Below are 21,264 nucleotides of genomic sequence, written 5' to 3' on the forward strand. Positions count from 1 at the left end.
TCTATAACAACTTCAGCAACTTAAATCTACTATCTTCACGTGTGTACCACTCTAATATTGTAGCTATTCATTGATATCTGTGGGAAGGCAGTAGCGTAAGCAGTCCGGTCGATGTTCCCCGATTCATTCCGAAATGTTACGGAAACCTGCCACCACTTCTATAACCGAGAACTGTGCTAGATGGGTAATTTTCTTCACGTAAATGTCACAGATATCTACTAGGCTTGTTTTAATAGCCTATGCAAATTGTACATCTAAAGCCAAGTTTATTATTTGACCAAATATGATAGGGTCTCCTCTTAAGGTGTTATTCATTGTTAATTCGTTAAAGTTAACACATTTAACTGCTGACCCATAATAAAAAAGAAATTCATGAAATCACAAACAGGCATAGGGTGCGTGCACCCGACTACAGTGAGTTGTGTTAATTTAGGTAAAGTTCGCTAGTTAGTTAGCTAACGTTAACACCTGAGCTCTTAATGGATACATATTACCCAAGCCATATCCAACTTACTCTCATTCACAGACCCAAAACCCCTCCAAGTAAAAATAAATAAATAATGAGTCACGAATCATAATAATGAACATTTATCAGAACAAAATAGTCGATGCCATGTTCGGGTTACAACTGCGCATGCTTCGTCCAGAACCGCTTTGTATAAACTGCTTTCTCCAAGCCTGCAGCAAGCTGATATAGGAGAGGGGCGGGCGGGTTGGGGGGGGTGCCGTTTAAAGTTGTCGAGGCGGGGCTGTTGGAAGTTGTCGAGGCTGGGCTGTTAACCGGTTTAGGGGGCGGGGGATGGGCGCAGAAATGCGTTTTATGCATTCAAACGACAAAGCCCTTCTCGTCACATTCATACCGCTAATGAAATCAACTGGCAGTAAACTGCATCGGAGAAATTAGCTGTTTCAACCCGTCGCAACACAAAACACTGCACACAAAATTTATTGCCAGTCATTTCGGTGTCACCACCCTTTGATGGTGTCACCCGTTGCGGTCCGCACCCCCCTAGTGACGCCTCTGCGCATGATACATATGCGTACAAAGTTCAGTAGTTCTAAAGAGCAAGGGCATTCAAACTATTCAAATATTTATTCAATAAGTAAATAAATTCAATTTATTGAAACCATTTAGCATATTCTGGAAAAACTGAACAATATAGACAACTCAAAAACGTCAGCAAATTCAGTATATAATAACTTGGTAACAGGAAATAAAATGCTGTGTTTTTCAAGAACCTGGAGTGGCACAGGCAGTATATGTGATCTGACAACCTTTTGAAATTTTGAAGATCTCCCCTCCCCTTTTATTATAGGTGAAAATGTTACACCGTTTATACTGTTATGAAACAATCAAGGAATAGATGACTAGTAGTTAACTATTCCCATAAAGACGTAAAATAGAAGATTCATGCATACACATGAAACACACTGTCCCTTTAAGAAACCCAGTTTCTCTGCATGCAAAGGGAAGGCAGTGTAAACATGCAGCGCTGAGTCTGATTCACATAGCAAATTAACAAGAATGTAATGTAGAGAAAAAAGCTACCTTTCCTTTGGGTTCCAGCACATTTATGAAAGTTCATTTTTGAAATTGCAGATGCTCTGCGAATACAAGGAACCACCAAAGGACCTTTTTTTAGGAGAACATGGTCCCTGTTGGACTCATATGTACTGTGTTAATAAATAGATTATTAGATAGGATAGACTACTACAAAACTATATATATATATATATATATATTTTTTTTTTTTTTTTTTTTTTTTTTTTTCAGCCATTCAGATGTGGACTTGATTTTGCGTTTTTTGGATCACTGCCTTGCTGCATAACCCAATTACACTTCAGCTCACGGACAGATGACCAGACATTCTCCTTAAGCATTTTCCGTCAGAATTTGTGGTTCCTTCAATAATGGCAAGTCGTCCAGGTTTCGAGACAGGAAAGCATCCCCATACCATCACACTACCACCATGTTTGACTGTTGGTATGATGTTCTTACTGTGAAATGCTGTATTTGCTTTATGCCATAATGGGGCCTGTATCCTCCAAAATGTTCCACGATTGACTCATCTGTCCATAGAACATTATCGCAAAATTGAACGAGATGTTCAGCAAGACACATATGGTTATGATGTTCAGGTGTCCACAAACTTTTGGAAATGTAGTGCACACTTTTTTTTTTTACTTTTGATGCTACAAAACCGAAATGTTTGTCTCACAAAAAAGTGAGACATTTTTCAGATGTTTTTACATGAAACATAACAGCAGTTCAAATAAACAAACATTTTGATTTAACATTTTTTTAAAAAGGACCAGCAAATGGCTGTGTGCCAACCAACCCTTGTGCCTGTCTCCCCTACTCATGCGTCATGTGTAAAACCTATTCACTGTGTACATGTATCGTGCGAAACTGGGGGAAGAGTTGTGGGTATTTTACAGTTCATTTTGCAAGTAAGATTTTTATTTTATTTTATAATGAACAAAGCAGTTTCATTTCAAATATATTAAGCAGTAAGAAGCTAAATATACAGGGGTGGGGATTTCCAGATAAGCCCACAGAAGTGGGACTTTCCAGCTCTGGAAAGTCCCTGGCCTGCCTCCAAAAAGTGGGCGGAGGTTACATTACATTCCACTTGTCAAACCGGCTCACCATTGTGTGCGTGCGGTTTCGGTATTTGTGCTCGGCCATCATTTGTCACACCGACATGTATGAAAATAATTTGACAAATCATGCCTCAGCCATAAACGTTGCAACAACGTTTAATGCTAAATGGTTGTAAAAAGGTTAACAAAATACTTATAAATCAACGTTGAAATTTTAACAAGATCTGTACGTCGAATCAACATAAGGTCTTCAACAACGTTCTGCCTTTTAAATTATTATTATGACAATTATTATTTTATTAGCATGTTATTATATTTTGAACATAAGACCACTTTCAAAATCTAAATTTATATATGACTATAATTATATATAAAGTTCCGTTCTTATATTTTTTAGATATTGAAACGTTGAAACAACGGCGCGATATCAAGTTGATTCGCCTTTCAAAATCGAAACAAAATTCAACAGTGATTCAACCTTGATCCACGACGTTGATTCACCCGTGAATAAACGTTGAAATGCCGGCTGGAAACTGACCCGAGTAGAGAAACATTGTAATGTCGTAATAATGTTTCATACGTACACCTCTGTTTCTAGATCAAAACATGCGTGCTTCAATTTAACAATTGGTGGAAAATTACGTACTATGACTGATTAACAGGACATTTGTTCGCGTGTTGACACGTTGGCGTCTCCAGCCCTTCCCCCATCCTCGCATTTCCCCTTTCTGTTTGATGGACTTGGCATTGGTCCAGTTTCAGTTACGCCCTCAAACTGAAATATATAAGAAGCGGCATTACAAGGAGACAATCGCTCTCAGAGAGCCACGTGTTCAGAGGTAAGTTATCCTGCACTAGACTACTAGTAGCTAATGTATACAGACTGCATCTTAGACTTAAGAAACGTTTGATACGTGTTCTTGTGCGTGGCTTGAAAAACCTAAACAGAAACGGACCATTCTATTTTAGTGTGTTAAACCTGGACCGCACCTTTTACTAATTTTGTACAATGTATTTATTAAAAAAGGAAACATTTGGGGACCAGTCATTCGCAAAAAAGTTGTTGCTTTTTCACCTGTATAATTGATTTTCCGTGTGGCAAAATCAAGTGTGCCGTGGAAATTTGAAGGACGATTTTATATAGCCTCACACAAATAGTTTTAAATCCATTGGCACTGCTTCTTAATAATTACGTTAGAAACGTTTGGTTGTAGACACATAACTTTCTGTGAATTAGTTTATCTCAATGGCCTTTATTCATATTCTCGGTTTAATTTCGGAAATAAATTTAGTTCCGGGGGAATTATTACTTTGCTGTACATCAACAACGCGATAGCACTGTAACCAAAAATATATAGTAACAACGACGATACTAGCATAATATTCAACGTAGTTTTACGTTTTAAAGTTTCACTTCAATGGACAGCATGAATGTAAATGATGAGATTGCTTTTCTGATTTAAACGAGCCTATATGTCTTTGATAATCATTTGACAGTCTGGTGTAACCGATGTGCAAAATGAGGCAAATCTTCCTAATAAAATAAACATATAATGTGTGTGACGTTCTTCATAATAGATTACTGCTTTTTCATTAATGGTGTTAGTAGATCTTAGAGAGGTTATACTCTGTAAAAGTGAAACATCTGTGTTGGCACCATAGTTTCAAAGTACAGTATAAATAATTAGAAATTAAACGGGATCAGTACACTCTATACCACAAGCAAACAAGGTAATGCATTATCTGGAACTGACACTAGAATTCATGGAATTACTGATCTGTAAAGCAGGCTACTGTGCACTACTTAGAAGTATCTCGAGGAGCATACATATTTGGGAGCTTTTCATAGCACTGAAATGGAGAATAATACAACAAATGTAAAACCGACCATTAGTTGGCTTACAGGGAAGCATTTATGCAGTGACATTCCTCTGCCTTTATGAAAAAGTAGCCTAGATCAAACATTATTATTAAAGTGTAGATTACACTGACAAATATTTTTAAGTATATTTAAGTAGGCTGGTTTATAAAACTAAATTGGCCAATTTTAAGTATTTCCTATACCTAAAGTAGCCTATTTTCTTAAATTATATTGGCATACCATCTTTGAACTACTTTTAAACTTTGTATCCTAAATTGGTAGACTTTAAATAGGCCTAAATTTACTATTGGTATGTGAAGTGAAAGCGCACTTTAAGTACACTACCTGGGATTTAATTCTGAAAAAGTATTTGTCTTGTGTACATCTTAAACAACTCTCATCACAAAAAAATCAGACTGTTTATTTTTTCTGCTTCCTGATGTAATTGTGTTAGGAAAGAATGGCATCCAGTGAACAAAATAAAAAATCTGCTATACATCGTCTACTGATTTGTCTGTGAACATGACTACTGTAGGCGATGACCTTAAAATGTTACTAGCATTGCTTAGCTTCACATCGTTAAGGATGGGTGTGCCTGTTGACGACTTATGTTATGCTCATACAAACAAAAGCATAGGACTAGGTTACTGATTTTATCAGGACCAGATTAGGTACAAGTGTTAGATTCCAATTTGATATAGATGTTCATAAGCTTTAACACATGCTCCATAACTGAAGGATGACCTAAAGGTAGATTATTTGGTGATACGTTTTTCGCATGGGAAAGCTCACCGGTCCACTGGGCTTTCTGTTATGATAAGAATAAAGTTGGACTATTCTAGAAGTTATGAACCCTTGCGGACAACAGTGCCACCTTGTGCCTTCTCGTAGCATTAGTTTTTTTTTTTTACCGGAGCTGGAATGTCCCGTGCTTCCCAGGGAGGTGTTTCGATTGGGAGTCCTATAGCTATTTCCTTAACTCAGTCATTCAGTCAACTAAGTTGGAAGGTGACAGTCGCCTGCTTATTAATAGGATATGCCTCCGCCGCGCAACACAACCGCTTATCAGGTAGGCCTGAAACGATTTTGTTCATTATCATTACCCCCAAGTTCATTATACCCAGAACTGACCTAATATTGTATTATTAAAATAGGCTAAATATCACCAGATTATGTTAAGATCAGGTATAATAAACATATTACATTAATTGAAACTTTTCGCATTTTAATTTAGGACCGGTCTCCATATTAGCCTACGAGGACTAAATCAGCCAAATGCGCCTGTGGTTCTTGAAGAACAAAATCTGAAAAAATTAAGAAATAATTAAACATGTTTGGTTTATGTCATTTCTTAAAAAATGTCCTCACTTCTGCATAAAATCAAATTAGACGTCAAATATGTTAGCCTAGGTCTACTGTCGCTTGTTGGCATTCCGATATTGTTATAAGATTGTTCGTTTAGGTGACTCTTGAGGGAATACAGATATCTTTATGGCTATATATATATATATATAAGTACAATTGAGTTCAAGTTATAGTACAAGTTATATTTCCTTTCTGATCGTCGTGGACGAAAGATGGAATTCCCCTATGGAATTCACCTAGACGGAAAACCCCGAGACAAAAAACCCCTAGACGTCACCCATGATGTCTTCCATCCACCATAAGTCACTACAACCAGCCATATTAAAACAGTGAAATAATTCCACATTATTTGTATTTTTGTTAAGTATACTGTTCTTGTTGCATTGAACTCATGTAGCTGACACTCTTATCCAGAGTCACTTGCAGTGTTGGAAAGACTAAAGTCACAGGCTCCAGCTCTGTGGGTGCTCTAGAGCTCGAGCACCCCGAATATTTCAGAGTTCAACATTTAAAAGTGAGCTACCATTAAATATATATATATATATATATTAAAATAAAATTTATAGCACTGTTGTCAAAAGACGTGGTTCCTGGAATGCCCACGCGAGTGGCTGTAAAACACGTGACGACAAAGGTAAACAAAAAAATGACTTGGTGCCTAATTAGCTAATAACACCAGGTAGTCTCGCTGCGCTGGCAGTATATGTCATTTTAAAAAGGACAACAAAAATTGATTAATTTGTCGTCAGAATACCAAAACCACCACCTGTTCAACCTGCTAACCTAACTACCGACGATGAACACCGCACGGAGGTTCGACTTGCTAACACAAGTTAGCCGCAGCCGATGCCTACAGAACAAGCCAGAGCAGAAGCTAACATTACTAATGTTATTATGACAAATGTCATTAGGGAGGGCAAAACGGACCTTTAATGTCGCCAGCAGTGTATGCGCGTGAGCTCGACAACACATTTCTCACAGAAAAGGTAGTGTCGGGGCTTTTTTTTTAGTTAATTACGGTGGTGAAATGACAAGAATTAAGTGGTACGGTGCTGTTAGCCTTATTGATCGCCGTATACGGTTAATGTGAAGTAGCTAGCACAATCGGACAGCACTAACCCATAAAAATGTACTTTGAATGCTCAATCGTACGGTGAATGTGAAAAACATTCGATTATAGTCAGCGGCACCGACATTTTCTGTCACACCCTCAATAAACGGCAAAAGTCCCAGTAGAAGATTGAATTAAATCTTTTAAAGTTACATATTTTCTGAAACGTCACCGATTCCGCTTGGCCACAGTGAGTGAAGCTAAGCGATCGAGCGTGTAGTTGCTATGTAAATTACGTCAGAAGGATTCAACCTTATTGTTTGCTACCCAAACTTCACAGCACACCGTTATCATGATTGTAGCAGGAAGTGTCTATTTTCAAAATCCATTTAAACCATTCACAAATGACCTGGGACTTTGAAGTTATAAGGCGGGATGTATCAAGTGTCCAGTGAAAATATTCCCCTGGCTATCAGTCAGAATTCTGAGAGAACCAACTGTCATAAATAAGCGCGTAAAATCAACCAGTAAGAGTTATGATGTCACTGATCAGAACCCCATAAATGTAAATAATCGAATGTCCAGTGAAATACACAAAAACAGCCAATATAGCACATTAATATTCCATATGTGCAATCGATGTTCACAATACGTTAATTTAAGGCTAAATTGATATTTTAATCACAATACTCCGGAATTACATTTTTCGATTGTCCTCTCTACTAACATCGGTCCCCCACCACGCAAAAAAGGGAGAACATGTGTGTTTTTAATAAGACATCGGAATACGGAACATACAATTTTTGTTTAAATGTGGACATTTTGTGCAAGAATTGCAAAAACAAAACAAAAAAACACACTGCCATTGTGATTTGACTGAGCACCCCCAGTCAATTTTAAAAGTTGGCGCCTGTGCTAAAGTGACACCTGATTAATCAGTCATATTGTCAGACCTAACTAACAAAATTCCCAGAACACTGAGTATGGGCACAACATCAGTAAAGGACTAGTGTAAGAGAACAATTAACCAGATTACATTATGTACAGATTACAGAATACATCCATAGTAAGCAAGCCCTCAGAAGAGAAACATAAAGCTGTTAAAATGGAACATGAAACCACCGGTACCAGCCCATGAATTAGCATAAAAGGTGGGAGTGCTGTGGGGAGGGGATGGAAACCAAACCGAGTCTGATGAGCTTGGTCTTCGGTCTGCATCGGAATATGGTCAAGGACTTTTGACTTGAGGGAGCGACCACGCAAGGAGGGAATCACCTCAGTTATGCCAAAATGGCGCAGCTAATACACAATAAATATGCAAACACACATCACATACCACAGGAATCACAACATGACAGCAGCAAGTGGGTCAGATCACAAGCATCAGAGGAATACCCTCAACTCAGTAAATGTAGCAGGAACATTGGTACTATACAGCCTCAACATCATTACAAATATCAACATTCTCAGTAATATTAACATCATTATATAATGTTATCAGATCTACAGTTATTAAATGAAAAATATATATAAAATATATTTTATTCAACATTGCACTCATCCAAATTCTGTATCATTTCCGTGTATTAGTTTCATACAGCTTCTTTTCTGATTGTACTGTTGACCAAATGGAATGGCTTGTTTTAAGACATTTTAAGACACTTCATACTATAAAAATAGAAACAAAGTTATGATTCCATGAATTATAACTGCACTCACTCTTGCATGTCTTGCAAGACAGACCAAATGAAACTAAATTGCCCTTTTAACTGAGGTCATACATTTGTATTACCAGATGACTTTTTAAAGTCACATCATAAAACTGATTTAAATAAAGCACAAGAACATATCATAATATTCATATCAGTTTATCAAAAATAAATGACCTTTCATAAACTAACTCAAGAGACTGACTGAACAATGTTTTTGAATGCATTAAAACATATGACTAATAATTGAAATGATTTCACATAGAAACACCAACATACCCAACCCCATCACATACAGGTCCATAACAAATGTCTCTATACATCTCAAATCCGTCTTCTGTATCTGTGCTGCAATCTCTCATTTCAAGAGTACCTTGTAAAATATATTTTTTTCTTTTGCCATCTTTTTTAGGGTCTGCAGCCACAAAATGGAACGGAACAGGGTAAATGGCATTGCTATATAATAATTTTTACCTAGTAATCATTTTGCTACAAAGCAAAACAGATCTTAATGATGTAGTGCCACACACTTTAAATGTGCATTTCATCTGGCAGGTCAGAGTGAAGAAGTCCTCCTGCTTGTAGCTTTGCTTCTCATCTATGTGGTATTTGGACTCCTACTCATACTGCACACCGGCTGGAATATCGTTGTGGAAGCGACACAGCAAAGAGGTAGCGTCCCAGTGAACATTTCTGTGCTGAACAGTTGGTGAAGTACCGTCTTGCTTTCAGGTGAAAACCCAGGTACATTTGGCTGAAAAGTTAAAGTTTTCTAGCCGACTAGGAATGTACCCGGGGAAAACCCGATCTGTATTGGGTTTACCCTGGTTTGTTTGTGTCGGAACATTTCTCAACTTATATTTTCACCCCTCTAGACATCTAGATTCTGGTTTCAGCTCTCTGGGATAATTTTGTGTCCCTAAAACAATCGATTCATGCAAACAAATATATCAGAAATATTCACTAGCATTTTGTTTTTAAAGAATTGTTTTGACCCAGAACAAATTCAGACATCTCTTTAGTTTCACGTAACTTCATTTTACTTTACTACATTAATTTATATTTCATTGCTTCATAAATAAACAACCTAGTAAAGACTGAAATATAAGCAATGAAGACATTATTAACTCCAAGACATTTTTAAACCTGTTTTTATTTCGATTCTGGATTCCTAGTTATACTGATTGCTGCAATCCATACATTAATTTAGCTTAATATGACTCACCTATTTATTATTCCGATTTATTATTTTTCTTGAAAATAAGGTTTATAGCAAATGCAAAAGCTTGAACTCACTGGCCATTTACACGTAACTTTACGTTTTTGGCAGGTGCAACAGAGCCCCCCTTGTCAGTGGAGGAGACCAACCCTCACCGTGGTCCATATGAACCGACGTATGATTAAGGATCGGCAGGGATTTGACTGGTGAACAGCCGATGACTTGTGTGTGATGTCACTCTACTCTTCAGATTCCATATGTGCATTCAATTGCGTTCTGTGCTTTGACTGGAAAAGGACCCTGTGACATCAAGTGAATCGGCGAATCAAAAGATTTTTCACATTCTGACCTGTTGGCAGGGGGGGGGGGGAGCCAACAACCTGACTCAGATGGAATAGTTCATGAAGCGCCCCAGAGAGACTGTACTCTGATCGTGGAGGACATTTTGAAAGTAAAGTTACTACAGTGTTTCGTAAGCATTAGGGGGTGAAGAGAATACATACTACTCCCCACCACCTACAGGGAAAAACCTTGCTGTGAAAGCTTCAGTAGGGTGCTTTATGATCTTCTGCGCACTTTGTCTCCTGAGAAGAAGCCCTGTTGGCCCCAGCACCTGCCAGGGGTTAGCCTTCGCTTACAATTTAACGCCCCGTACCGCCACGGGATACTCGCTTTTATGGGGCAGTTTACAGAAGTGTGCCCCTTATCGGACCCCCCAAAGGAAAACAAGCGGGTCACTGTGCTGTTAGGGAGTCAGCGGGCTGTGATAAAGGAGACCAACGGGTCAATGCCAGCAGATACTGTAGCTAGCGTGGTACGCTTGCAGAGACAGTGCAATCAGAATGATCAATGTACTGTTATGTTACAATGGTCCATTCATTTGTTTTTTTTCTTATCTTTGGGTTATTTAAGGGGAAAAGTGCAATGTAAAAATGATACTGTATATTTTGATTATTAACATAAATAAACTGTAAATAACTGTAAATAAACTAAAAAGCATTAATCTTAACCGGGCATTCCTCTTTGACTCTTACCACTGCACACCTAGTAGTTTTAAGTTCATAACATACACATAGAACTCAGGTGCACAGCATCTGCACCCCGTAGTCACTCCCCAATACAGTGGTGCCGTAGCTAAATACACGATTATATCTACGCAGGCCACGCGAGCCAGGGGCCCGCCCGCGTCTGCGATCCGCACAGAGCCACACTGCTGGCAGAAAGCCGGTCTCCTCCTCCGTCTATGCACAGCAACCATCAGCACAGGAGAAAGCTTAAAACATTATTTTGGACTCAGATAATGGAGATGATATTCAATGAATCCCGTTCCGGCAGCACCGGGGGGTTAAGGCTACACACGCTCCTTCACCGCTCGGGTATTTCCGCAGCGTGGTGTAACCGAGCGGTTTCTTACACCTTATTTAATTCCTTTCGGCGTCGAGCCTCCTCACTTACCAGTTGAGGTGGGGAATAGAAAGGGAGAGAAACAATGAAACGTGCAAAAATGCTTCACAAAATGTTGAATAGCTTGATTAGTGTGGCGACCCGTTAACGCGAGCTTTTATTAAGAGAACTCCACAAATGACTACACTTATTAAAAAAGCGCAGTTTATTCAGCATGTCAGCAAGCAGCATGTCATCTCAAAAAAGTGAAGGTTTTAGTGGTATTAACAAGTGCAAGTGTTCTTAAGCCTAACAATAAGTTACAAAGCTTTAAAGAACAATACACAACTCAAAAATGATCACCATTTAGATAGCAAGATAGCAAACATGATCGTTTTTTTGTTTTTTTTTAAAAAGCTCCTGTTGGGAATTTTGAAATAAGTTTATTTTTCTGATAAGGCCATGCATTTTCCACAGCCTTTTCTGCATATTTAACACAACGTGGGGAACAACTAGATGGTTTAACATTTAGCCATGAGCAGATTAGTCAGACAAAGATTCCATTTATATTTATGGCACATCGGGAGCAGTAGGCCTTCTCACCTAATAAAAGGACTCTAGCAAGAATGGACCCTGTAGTGTGAGTGTGAGGTTCAATGGCTGGTGTCCTAACAGACGTCTAAAAGAGGCTGTCGACATCGCCCATCTCAACCACCACAGTCTTCAGCTGCGAGTAGTACTCAATCGTCACCTGGCCGTTCTCTCTGCCGAAACCTGCAGCGCGACAAGAGAGGAGGGGCAATCGCACGCGGTGCTGCCCAAAGCTTTGAAGCAACAGTTTTATCGTACGTTAATTCAGTAAAATGATGCAGCTGCAAGCAGCACTGACATAGTGTAGCTGAAATGCATTTAAATTCTAAAGTAAACGACGAGGCCATCCTAAAAACAACATTCATTCAGTCATACAGCAATCCAGGTACAAGCACAAAGGGGCTCTTCCCACAACCACACTTATCCTTAAGCAGTTCAAATTCAGTCAAAGTTTGTAGTACAGATCTGTAGCTTTAGGTTTACACAATAGCGTGAACAAAGACAACTGCTTAACTTTATTTATGTAATATGCTGGCTTCATTTCCAACACATCACATAAATGAAACATTTGTGAATATTTCCTGGCTAAACAGCTCCTGGCCCATGGTGTACAGCCATCGCACAGTTAATCTATGCTGAAAATTACTGAGCTGGGAAAAGTAGTAAGGAGTTTCGTGTGATCGCCAATCTACAAGCGATAGAAACGAAAGTAACAAAAAAAGCTGCAGATGAAATTCCAATGGATACATTTCAGTGAGATGGAGCATACATGTTGCAGCTGACTGCCCGAGTGATGTCACCACAGTCATGACTAAGAAAATATCTTAAAACAAGTTAAAATGCTGGTTTTGTCCAGGCTTCCTTTCGGTCATGTAGTGTATTAAAAAAACGAAAAAACAATTTCAATAGAAAAGTGCTTGAGCCCACGAGTGTACTCTTAGGCTAATACAATATTTAAAATCAAGTAGCTCATAAAAATTCCCAGGAACAAGACAAGGGAAAATCCTTGCGTGCCATCAGCAGTGTTACCCTTACACATTTACACTCCAAGAGACCAGATTTGTTTTAGTTTAAACGCATTCCCATCCTCATATATATATATATACACACACACACACACACATATACACACACTGCACCAGGGAAACGAATATCACTGTATACACTGAACACAACATAAATCCCCACCTGACATCTTGTATCCACCAAAGGGCACCTCCACGGGGCTGATGTTGTAGTTGTTGATGAAACAGGTTCCTGCCTGCAGGTTCTCAGCCACACGGTGGGCACGGGTAATGTCCCTGCAGAAAGTAAACAAAGGAACCAACGCCCCATTTTCAGATTACAGGCAGCAAGTCTATTACTGTGGCTTGTGCTTCCCCCTAGCCTGACTTAGCATAAGTCAGGTCAGAAAAATGTTCACTGCGTGAACTGGACTATGTCCTTGCCTATGAAGAGCTGAACGAGATGAGCATTGTACCTTATCAAAACTGTGTTTTGTAGTTGTTCCAATGACCATGATATGCACTTTTGTATGTCGCTTTGGATAAAAGCATCTGCTAAATAAGTGCAATGTAATGTAAAGTCCCTGATGATGAGCGAAGAACGATAGTGGATTATACTTTTGTGCCTCCATCTTTTCAAATTTGCACCAAACAAAACATAACAGACATCACACATGTCGCTGCCCCCTTGATCGGTCATTTGCAGTCGCTGAGCAGTTCTTTGGCTATTTCAAAATCTTTCACGATGGTCAAAATGGCAACTAGTCACTGTTCTGTGACTATGTCAGTATGCGCATCCCTCACTAAAATAGAAAATTCCATCATTCCCCGCTTTTCTGGGGCATTTGCAAAGTTGTTCTTTGAGGTTGTTACCCGTATCTATGATACGGCATGTTGCGCTGTCATTTTGGAAACCTCTGTCTCGCAATGCAGCTTCCTGCTCTGGAGATACAATGTCAACCTAAGGCAGTCTTTGGAAAATTCTCAGTCAGTGAACGACCATGCTTCGAAAGCTTCTGTGAAAACGTAAATAGCGTGTGTAGCGGCCTCACCGGACTTCACACCCTGATTCAAGGCCCAGCTACTGGTAAGACAGCACTACCTGGTGAAGACCCCAGAAGCAAGCCCGAATGTTGTATTGTTGGCTCTCTGCAGAACTTCCTCCTCGGTATCAAAGGGCAGCACGGACATCACAGGTCCGAAGATTTCCTCCTTCACACACGTCATGTCATCCTTGCAGTTGTCTGTGGAAGGAAAACGAGCAGGGAAGGTTGGGGTAGGGCAGGGAGCGGCGAGAGTAGACCAGAGATCAGCACAGAGAGATACTGTACAGCACTCCTTACTTCTGAAGATGTGCACAAAATGTGGACCCACCCAGAACACACGGGGACATGAAGTAGCCTCCCTGCAGTTTGGGGTCAGCGGGGACCAAGGGTTCCCCTCCACACAGCACCCTGGCACCCTGAACACGAAGACGCGCAGCTCAGGACAGCAGCCAATTGCACACCAAGCACGATCAGCTCAAAACAGGTTTACACCTCAACTTCACACAGACCTCCATAGCTCTGTTAAAAGCAATGAAAGAATAAAAGCACGCAGACTAAAAACCGCCCGGTTAGGCAGCAGTAGCCTCCGCCCTGGTACCTCTTTCTTGGCCTGTGCGACGAAACCCAGCACTCGTTCCAAGTGAGGTTTGCTGATCAGAGCGCCCATGCGCGTTCCCTCCAGCAGGGGGTCCCCGACTGGGATGGCCTTGGTCCTCTTCACCACCTCCTCCAAGAACTTGGGCAGGACCTCCTTCTGGACAAAGACCCGTGTCCCGTTGCAGCAGACCTGCGTAAAGAAAAAGGAAAAACGAGAGAGAGTTCACATTGGCACGTCGCCATTGCACAACCCAATAAAGCCCGGCAGCTTATGACTCCTGGAAGCATTCCCAGCACGAGGTGAGCCCCGTTACTGCACACCTCACCCTGGAGGTGAGCCCCGTTACTACATACCTCACCCTGGGACAGGAAGTTGGCCATGAGTGCCCCCTTCACAGCGTTCTCCATGTCGCTGTCCTGGAAGATGATCAGTGGAGATTTCCCCCCCAGCTCCAGGGTCACAGGCTTCACCCCCTTGGAAGCCATCTCCATGATCTGTGAGAGGGGAGGAAAGGGGAGGAGATGGACCATGACCGAGCCCCACTGTCATTACTTTGCGTTACATTTATTTAGCAGACGCTTTTATCCAAAGCGACGTACAAAAGTGGATATCATGGTCATTGGAAACAACTACAAAACACAGGTTTGATTGACCTGCTGTCAGCCGGGCCAATCGCTTCTTACCGAGACGGTCATGAGACCGCACACTTACACACAGCAAATGTATGATGTTCAGATTATGTTGGTTGTGTCTCGACAGAATTACTTGGCGACTTGTACCGCCACCTTCAAAGAGAGACCAATGTCGAGCTGCACCCGGTATCGAGATACTACTGGTCTACAACCGTACCTTCTTGCCTGTGGGGACACTGCCAGTGAAGGAGACCTTTGCCACCAAAGGGTGGTGGCAGAGAAGAGTGCCCGTCTCGGCCCCGCCCTGCACCACGTTGAAAAGCCCCTCTGGGACGCCGGCCTCGGCGTAGATCTCAGCCAGCACCACAGCCGTCACGGGGGTCATGGGAGAAGGCTTGAACACCATGGCATTGCCTGAGAGGAGGTGGAGGACAGCGTCACAGCGTCAGTGTGCTTCAACGCTCTACAATGTCAGCCTCTCAATGGAATTCAGCTTGCCTTCCATCGCACACTGTGACTTCCCGATATGTATTTTCCAAGGCCGATCCAGAGTTAAGCAACAAGTCCGTGAAGGATAGGCTTCTCACCCCACCATACGAAACTCGGCATATATAATGAATGCACAAGCAGCAGAGCCTATGGTGCGTCCCGAGCTTGTCTGTGCAGTTCAGCGCTGTGATACACAGTGTGTGTGGGACATGTGTGGTGCTCATACCACAGGCCAGATACACGGTGTGTGTGGGGGTGCGTGAGGTGCTCATACCACAGGCCAGATACACGGTGTGTGTGGGGGTGCGTGAGGTGCTCATACCACAGGCCAGATACACGGTGTGTGTGGGGGTGCGTGGGGTGCTCATACCACAGGCCAGAGCTGGGGCAGACTTCCAGGCTGCGATCTGGAAGGGGTAGTTCCAGGCGCCGATTCCCACACACACACCCAGGGGCTCGCGCCGGGTGTAGGCAAACGCACCCCCGGGAAGCTGGACGTGCTGGCCTTGAGAGAAAAAGTGCAACAAATTAACCTCTGACAGATATAACGCAGGGAGAAAAATCCTAATCAAACAACCTGCTTGAAAAGCTTGAAAGCCTTTCACTTTCTGGGAAATTTGCCCGGATGAAAGGGTACAGTTGTATATTTGAAACGGGCACCAAACAAATTGCAGATTTTGTAACTGCTTTCTCTGTTGGTGGGAAAGAATTGGAAACTGGATAACTGGAATGAAAAGACTGAATAAAGACTAAAGAAAAGAAAATTTATGACAATCTCACTGTAAAATACAGGAAAGCATTACTAAATCATAAAGAAAAAACTTTAAGTCATATTGAGAGGGTGAAGTGAGATACAATAGATCGAGACATCAGTACGTCTCTCATAGCTCACCTGCCAAGGTTCCAGCCATGCCAGCATAATACTCAATGGACTGCCAAGCTATATCTATGTCCACAGTCGCTTCTGTAATGGACTTCCCGTTATTGATGACCTCTAACTTGGCAATATCATCTCTCCGTTCCTGTTGACAACAATGGAACAAGGGGGCGTCGACAATGCGTTAACACATGCCCTGACATTTACAGACATCGAAAAGGGACAGCTCGCCCCATTATAAAAAGCTTCCATTAAAAAAAAAAAAAAAAAAATCCTAGGTAGGCCTATACAATCATGTGATAGCATTGTATGCAATAAGGGCACTTACACCAGCCACTCAGCACTAGGACAGTCCAGATTTGATCAAAGGCTGCGAGGCTCATCCATGCACCACAGCATGGTGCCTTAACTGAATGAGCCACCGAGCAGCCCCATCTTTGCAAAAATGAACGTACAAAATTATATCAAGGACAATTTCCAGCTATCCATGGTGTGTCTAAACCCACAGTTTTCACACAAATGTGTCCTCCTAAAAATTATTTAGCATACGGTGTACAGCTGACACCTTTTGCGAGATAAAAACACAAACACTACACCCCCTCCAGTGCCCCAAAAAAATCTAAACGTAAGCATCTTGGATAACACTACAAATTCCATTGAATACATTTGAATACTGGTACTGTTGTAAGATTCATTTTCTTACACAGCACTGAGACATTAATAAAAAAAGAACTAAGTGTAGATGAGCAAGGGAGAAAAGAAATTTGGTAAAAATGTCCCCTAGAAATGAGGTCAATGACCAATAATCAAGTATACCACTGGCTGCAATATTTTTAAATTACAGATTTACAACATGGTTAAAACCAGCTGCCAGCAGCCATACCTCCATGCACTCTGCTCCTGCCAAATGGCTGAAGCTAAGCAGGTGTGGGCTTGGTTAGTACTTGGATGGGAGACCACCAGGGAATACTGAGTTGCTGCTGGAAGTGGTGTTGGGTGGGCCAGCAGGGGGCAATCTTCCCTCAGGTACAAATAAACCCCAATGCCCCAGTGCAGTGACGGGGACACTGTGCTGTAGGAGATGCCGTCTTTCGGATGAGACGTTAAACCGAGGTCCTGACTCTCTGTGGTCACTAAATGTCCCATGACACTTATCGCTAAGAGTAGGGGGTTCCCCGGTGTCCTGGCCAAATCCCAGATCTGGCTCTCGCAAACTTGCCACTAAAAATCATCCCCAGACTTAATTGGCTAAATAAATGTTCTCTCCCTCTCCACCTTCGCTAATGTGTGGTGAGCGTTCTGGCACAAATTGGCTGCCGTGCATCACCCAGGTGGGTGCTATACATTGGTGGTGGGTGCGGTGAGTTCCCCTTCACTGTAAAGCACTTTGAGCATTTGGAAAAGTGCTATATAAATGTAATTAATAATAATAATAATAATAATAATAATAATAAAACAAAATGACTAAAAATTAAGTCATTATGAAGTATGGCAGCCATGGATAGCAATCAAATCTGGCCAACTACTGGTTAAAACATATTTGAACAATAAAATAAAATAATAATGTACGTAGCGTTGCAACGCTCATTCCTCACCCTGATTATGCGAGCAGCCTCCAGCATTATGCGAGCTCTCTGCATGCCCGCCATCTTGCGCCACTTCAGAAAGGCTGACTGGGCACTTTGTATGGCTTTATCCACCTCCTCAGCCCCACATGGCACCATCTGACACAGAACACGCCCTGTCGGTACAGCAGGTGTCCATTAAAGCCAAGTATTCACAATTTCAGTGTTGTTGACAGCATTTAGCATCCATTAAAAGTTAGCAACAATTTGCCCTATGTGCACATACACAAGGGGTCTGGAGATATAATAATTGATTTTGTTTGTGCATGTGTCACACAAACAGTTGGTTTTTATAAATTAAAAAAGTGTGTTATAGTAAAGAAGGTCGTAGGTTCGAATCTCGGCTTGGGGCCTTTCTGTGTGGAGTTTGCACGTGGGTTTCCTCCCGCAGTCCAAAGACATGCAGCTAGGCTAATTGTAGACTCTAAATTGCCCGTAGGTATAAGCGTGCGAGTGAATGTTGTGTGTGCCCTGGGATAGATTGACGGTCTGTCCAGGGTGTAGTCTTGCCTCTCGCCCCATGCACGCTGAGATGCACCCCCCGCGACCCTACACAGGATAGACCGATGTCTAATAATGGATAGATGGTTCACGTGCTATCTCTGCCGTGCGGTCAGGCAGCGCGCATGCGTGTGTTCGTAGGGATTTTTTTCAAAATCTGGCTCACTCTTGCTAGTTTCTCCAAACTTCTATACTGCACCTTTAAGAAAATGCTTTAATTAGCCTGCGGCTTTATTACTTTGTGTTCCATTGGGTGCTTGAGGAATTGAGCAATAGGTGAAATGAAGCCACCACATTAAAAACAAATAACCAACTAACATTTGTACTGAAAATGGGGGGGGGGGCAAGAGGTTACCAGAGGTGACACACACATGAAGTCACGCAGTAAAACGTGCAGGTCATAGGTAATGTGTACTCCAACCTCTATTCCGCTATGAACTGTCTCCCTTTGGCAACACTTCAAATTTTAAATCAAAGCTAGCATATAATTTCCATTCTTAAATTGCCTCGGCATATATCCTTTCGTACCTGTTGCAGGTTCATAAACAGGCTCGGCGTTTTTCACATCCTTGGCCTTCACTCGACCACCGCACCAGAAATTCAACGGTTCCTTCACTTCCAGCGTCCCTGTTGACGCGCTGCGGATCATAGCCGGAGGAATGACTGGAGTTCGGAGTAGCTCAGTCATTTTAGTAAAAGCCAAGGTACGTGTGAAACACCTAAATGAACAAGTTTCCAAAGTCAGTTAGCTCGCAGATGAACTCGATATAAACTGCAACACCATTGAATATACCAGAAGAACACACATACAAGCTACGAAGCACGTTCACGTTTGCTGTTTGCAAGTTAGCCGTCTAGCTTTAAAGGCTGCAGGAAAAAAACGCTATATTCCATACTCTTATTTTACTTCCATTTCCTAATAGTCTACACTGTAGTTGGCTACGCCCAATGGCCAACACTGACAGGTATGTTGACAAGACAATATCTGTCATATCTTGTGCGAATGTACGTTTTACAACAAAATGTAATTATAATCAACTTGACGGCTAGGTAAGCAAACTGCAAGCAGGAACGTACACAGCCAGTGACTGAAAGTGACAGAAATACCTATGCTAACACTAGTCTAGCAGCTGAGTTACCGTTACATAGCCTAAGTCCTTCTGCTAGTTAACTTGTTCACAAAACTAACACAAAAGAACAACCGGAACCAGTTTACTGCAGCTACAATTTAAAAAGCTTAGACTAGACTAATAAAAAATGACAATTAAAAAATGAACTGTTTTTAAATTCACACACATTCTGCTATAAGAACAGTAATATGCTAGCCTCGTTGGAGATATCCTGATTAATACAATACAAACTTAAAATAATGTAAACTCAAACTTAATTTTCTCTTCCCAACAACAGAACCCGAAGCGCCCCAGCCATTTTTGTCGGAGGCCAGTTTATCAAGTAGTCTGTTTTGAAGAGCAGTAACGCCTGCAACGTAAAGCGATACCTAAAATAAAATAGTTCGAATAGCCTAGCTAGTTCGTCTCAGACATCTTACTCGAATGCAAAGCCCTTGCAGTTTTATTGCCAGGACGACTGTCTCAGCCTTTTTTACTGTATGCAGCTTGAACTTTGTCCACCCCAGAACATTCAGCTAGGGGTCTGTGGGAAAACTAGTCCTCTGTCGTAAGCGTACACCGATGAACGTGTACCTTAATTATAGTCACTGTTCAAAATGAATGGGCACTAAAAAGACAACCAAGTAGTAATTACTTCCAGGATTGCACCCATTTGGGGACGTGCCTTGCTTCGGAAATAGGATAAAATAAAGAATTGCACGTTTTCGCTTGAATCGAGAAGTTGTGTTCGCCCCTGCATGCACACGCTGCATGCAGAACTGCGACTCTTGCGAAACAATTCTTTATCAACTTTGAATGATTAATTTCATTTTATAGTGGTAGTCTTTGCTCGAACACATTGAGAAACAACCTATATTTGAATGTTTCACAATTCCAGATTAACCCACGCTGCTTATTCAGCGTGTGTTCCTATCGACCATTTACTGTATCTTAACCTCGAGACTTGTAATTTCCTTAAAAGTTCAGCATGCTGCGTTTTTGGATAGGCACTATTCGGCCTGTATTTTATTAGCTGCGACCGCAGCTCTGTAGCTCTGTCTGTCGGTCGGTTCGTCCCTTTTTTATACGGTCTATGGTTGGTCCACAAAAGTGTCCCACCCCGTAGCGGCCACAGTTTTCGCCCCAGTAGGCTGAAATTCTGCATGGAAGTTGGCCATGACCGAAGGTAGAGATGAGTAACTTTCAGGCCGATTGACCAAGAGGCGGCGTGGATGCATGCGCGTGTGAGGTCGCAGCTATTGTGGATTCGCGATTGTTGAAATTTTTTGTTTCATTTTTAAAAATATTTTTGCTTGCCAATTTGTCAGATATACATTTCATAAAAATTCACAAAAAATAGAATGAATTCTGTTTGAATTTCTTTAAATTATGTTCTTGTTTTTTCCCCTTTTAATTCGAATAATAATTTTCGATTTATGTAAAAAAATACTATTTGAATGGTTATTTGCCTATGCGAATACATATTTTAGTAATGAGTGTTTAAGCGTGGGAATGTTCTTTTTACTTTGCCCCAGACTGTAGGCTACCAGCACTTTCTATCAAAAGAAATGAGTCTACTTCAGTTGCCCCCCCAAAAATG

General features: G+C 41.3%; 1 protein-coding gene and 1 long non-coding RNA gene across 4 annotated transcripts; one reads left to right on the top strand and one right to left on the bottom strand.

The window, feature by feature from the left end:
* The first annotated feature begins 3,397 nt into the window (after positions 1-3,397).
* LOC135253846 (uncharacterized) lies at positions 3,398-10,818 on the top strand. The gene is made up of 4 exons (XR_010329700.1): positions 3,398-5,534; positions 9,003-9,033; positions 9,146-9,262; positions 9,921-10,818. It is a non-coding gene; the product is annotated as an uncharacterized LOC135253846 (long non-coding RNA).
* A 758-nt stretch (positions 10,819-11,576) lies between these two features.
* On the bottom strand, positions 11,577-20,255 carry aldh9a1a.1 (aldehyde dehydrogenase 9 family, member A1a, tandem duplicate 1). 3 transcript variants are annotated; one of them, XM_064333689.1, is made up of 12 exons: positions 20,105-20,255; positions 19,084-19,274; positions 18,025-18,170; positions 16,445-16,574; positions 15,923-16,057; positions 15,281-15,477; positions 14,785-14,925; positions 14,432-14,620; positions 14,162-14,249; positions 13,890-14,031; positions 12,972-13,084; positions 11,577-11,966 (listed from the first exon to the last, which is right to left on the bottom strand). In XM_064333689.1, exons 2-12 carry the CDS (start codon positions 19,241-19,243, stop codon positions 11,872-11,874), a joined length of 1,536 nt encoding a protein of 511 aa, XP_064189759.1. In that variant the 5' UTR covers positions 19,244-19,274; positions 20,105-20,255; the 3' UTR covers positions 11,577-11,871. The 3 variants fall into 3 exon arrangements, with proteins under 3 accessions (XP_064189759.1, XP_064189758.1, XP_064189760.1); XM_064333688.1 differs by lacking the exon at positions 20,105-20,255 and adding an exon at positions 19,943-20,098; XM_064333690.1 differs by lacking the exon at positions 20,105-20,255 and adding an exon at positions 19,366-19,763.
* Between the last annotated feature and the right edge of the window lie 1,009 nt (positions 20,256-21,264).

The sequence above is a fragment of the Anguilla rostrata genome, chromosome 4 (assembly GCF_018555375.3).
Source record: "Anguilla rostrata isolate EN2019 chromosome 4, ASM1855537v3, whole genome shotgun sequence".
NCBI lineage: Eukaryota > Metazoa > Chordata > Actinopteri > Anguilliformes > Anguillidae > Anguilla > Anguilla rostrata.

What these genes read in the sequence shown, in the direction of transcription:
- aldh9a1a.1 (XM_064333688.1), bottom strand. Translation starts at nt 19,983, where the DNA reads ATGGCTGGGGCGCTTCGGGTTCTGTTGTTGGGAAGAGAAAA. An exon ending in CTGTTGTTGGGAAGAGAAAA is followed by an intron (nt 19,275 to 19,942) that starts TTAAGTTTGAGT and finishes TTGTTCATTTAG; the next exon opens with GTGTTTCACACGTACCTTGG. An exon ending in TGGTGGATACAAGATGTCAG is followed by an intron (nt 11,967 to 12,971) that starts GTGGGGATTTAT and finishes GTCGCGCTGCAG; the next exon opens with GTTTCGGCAGAGAGAACGGC.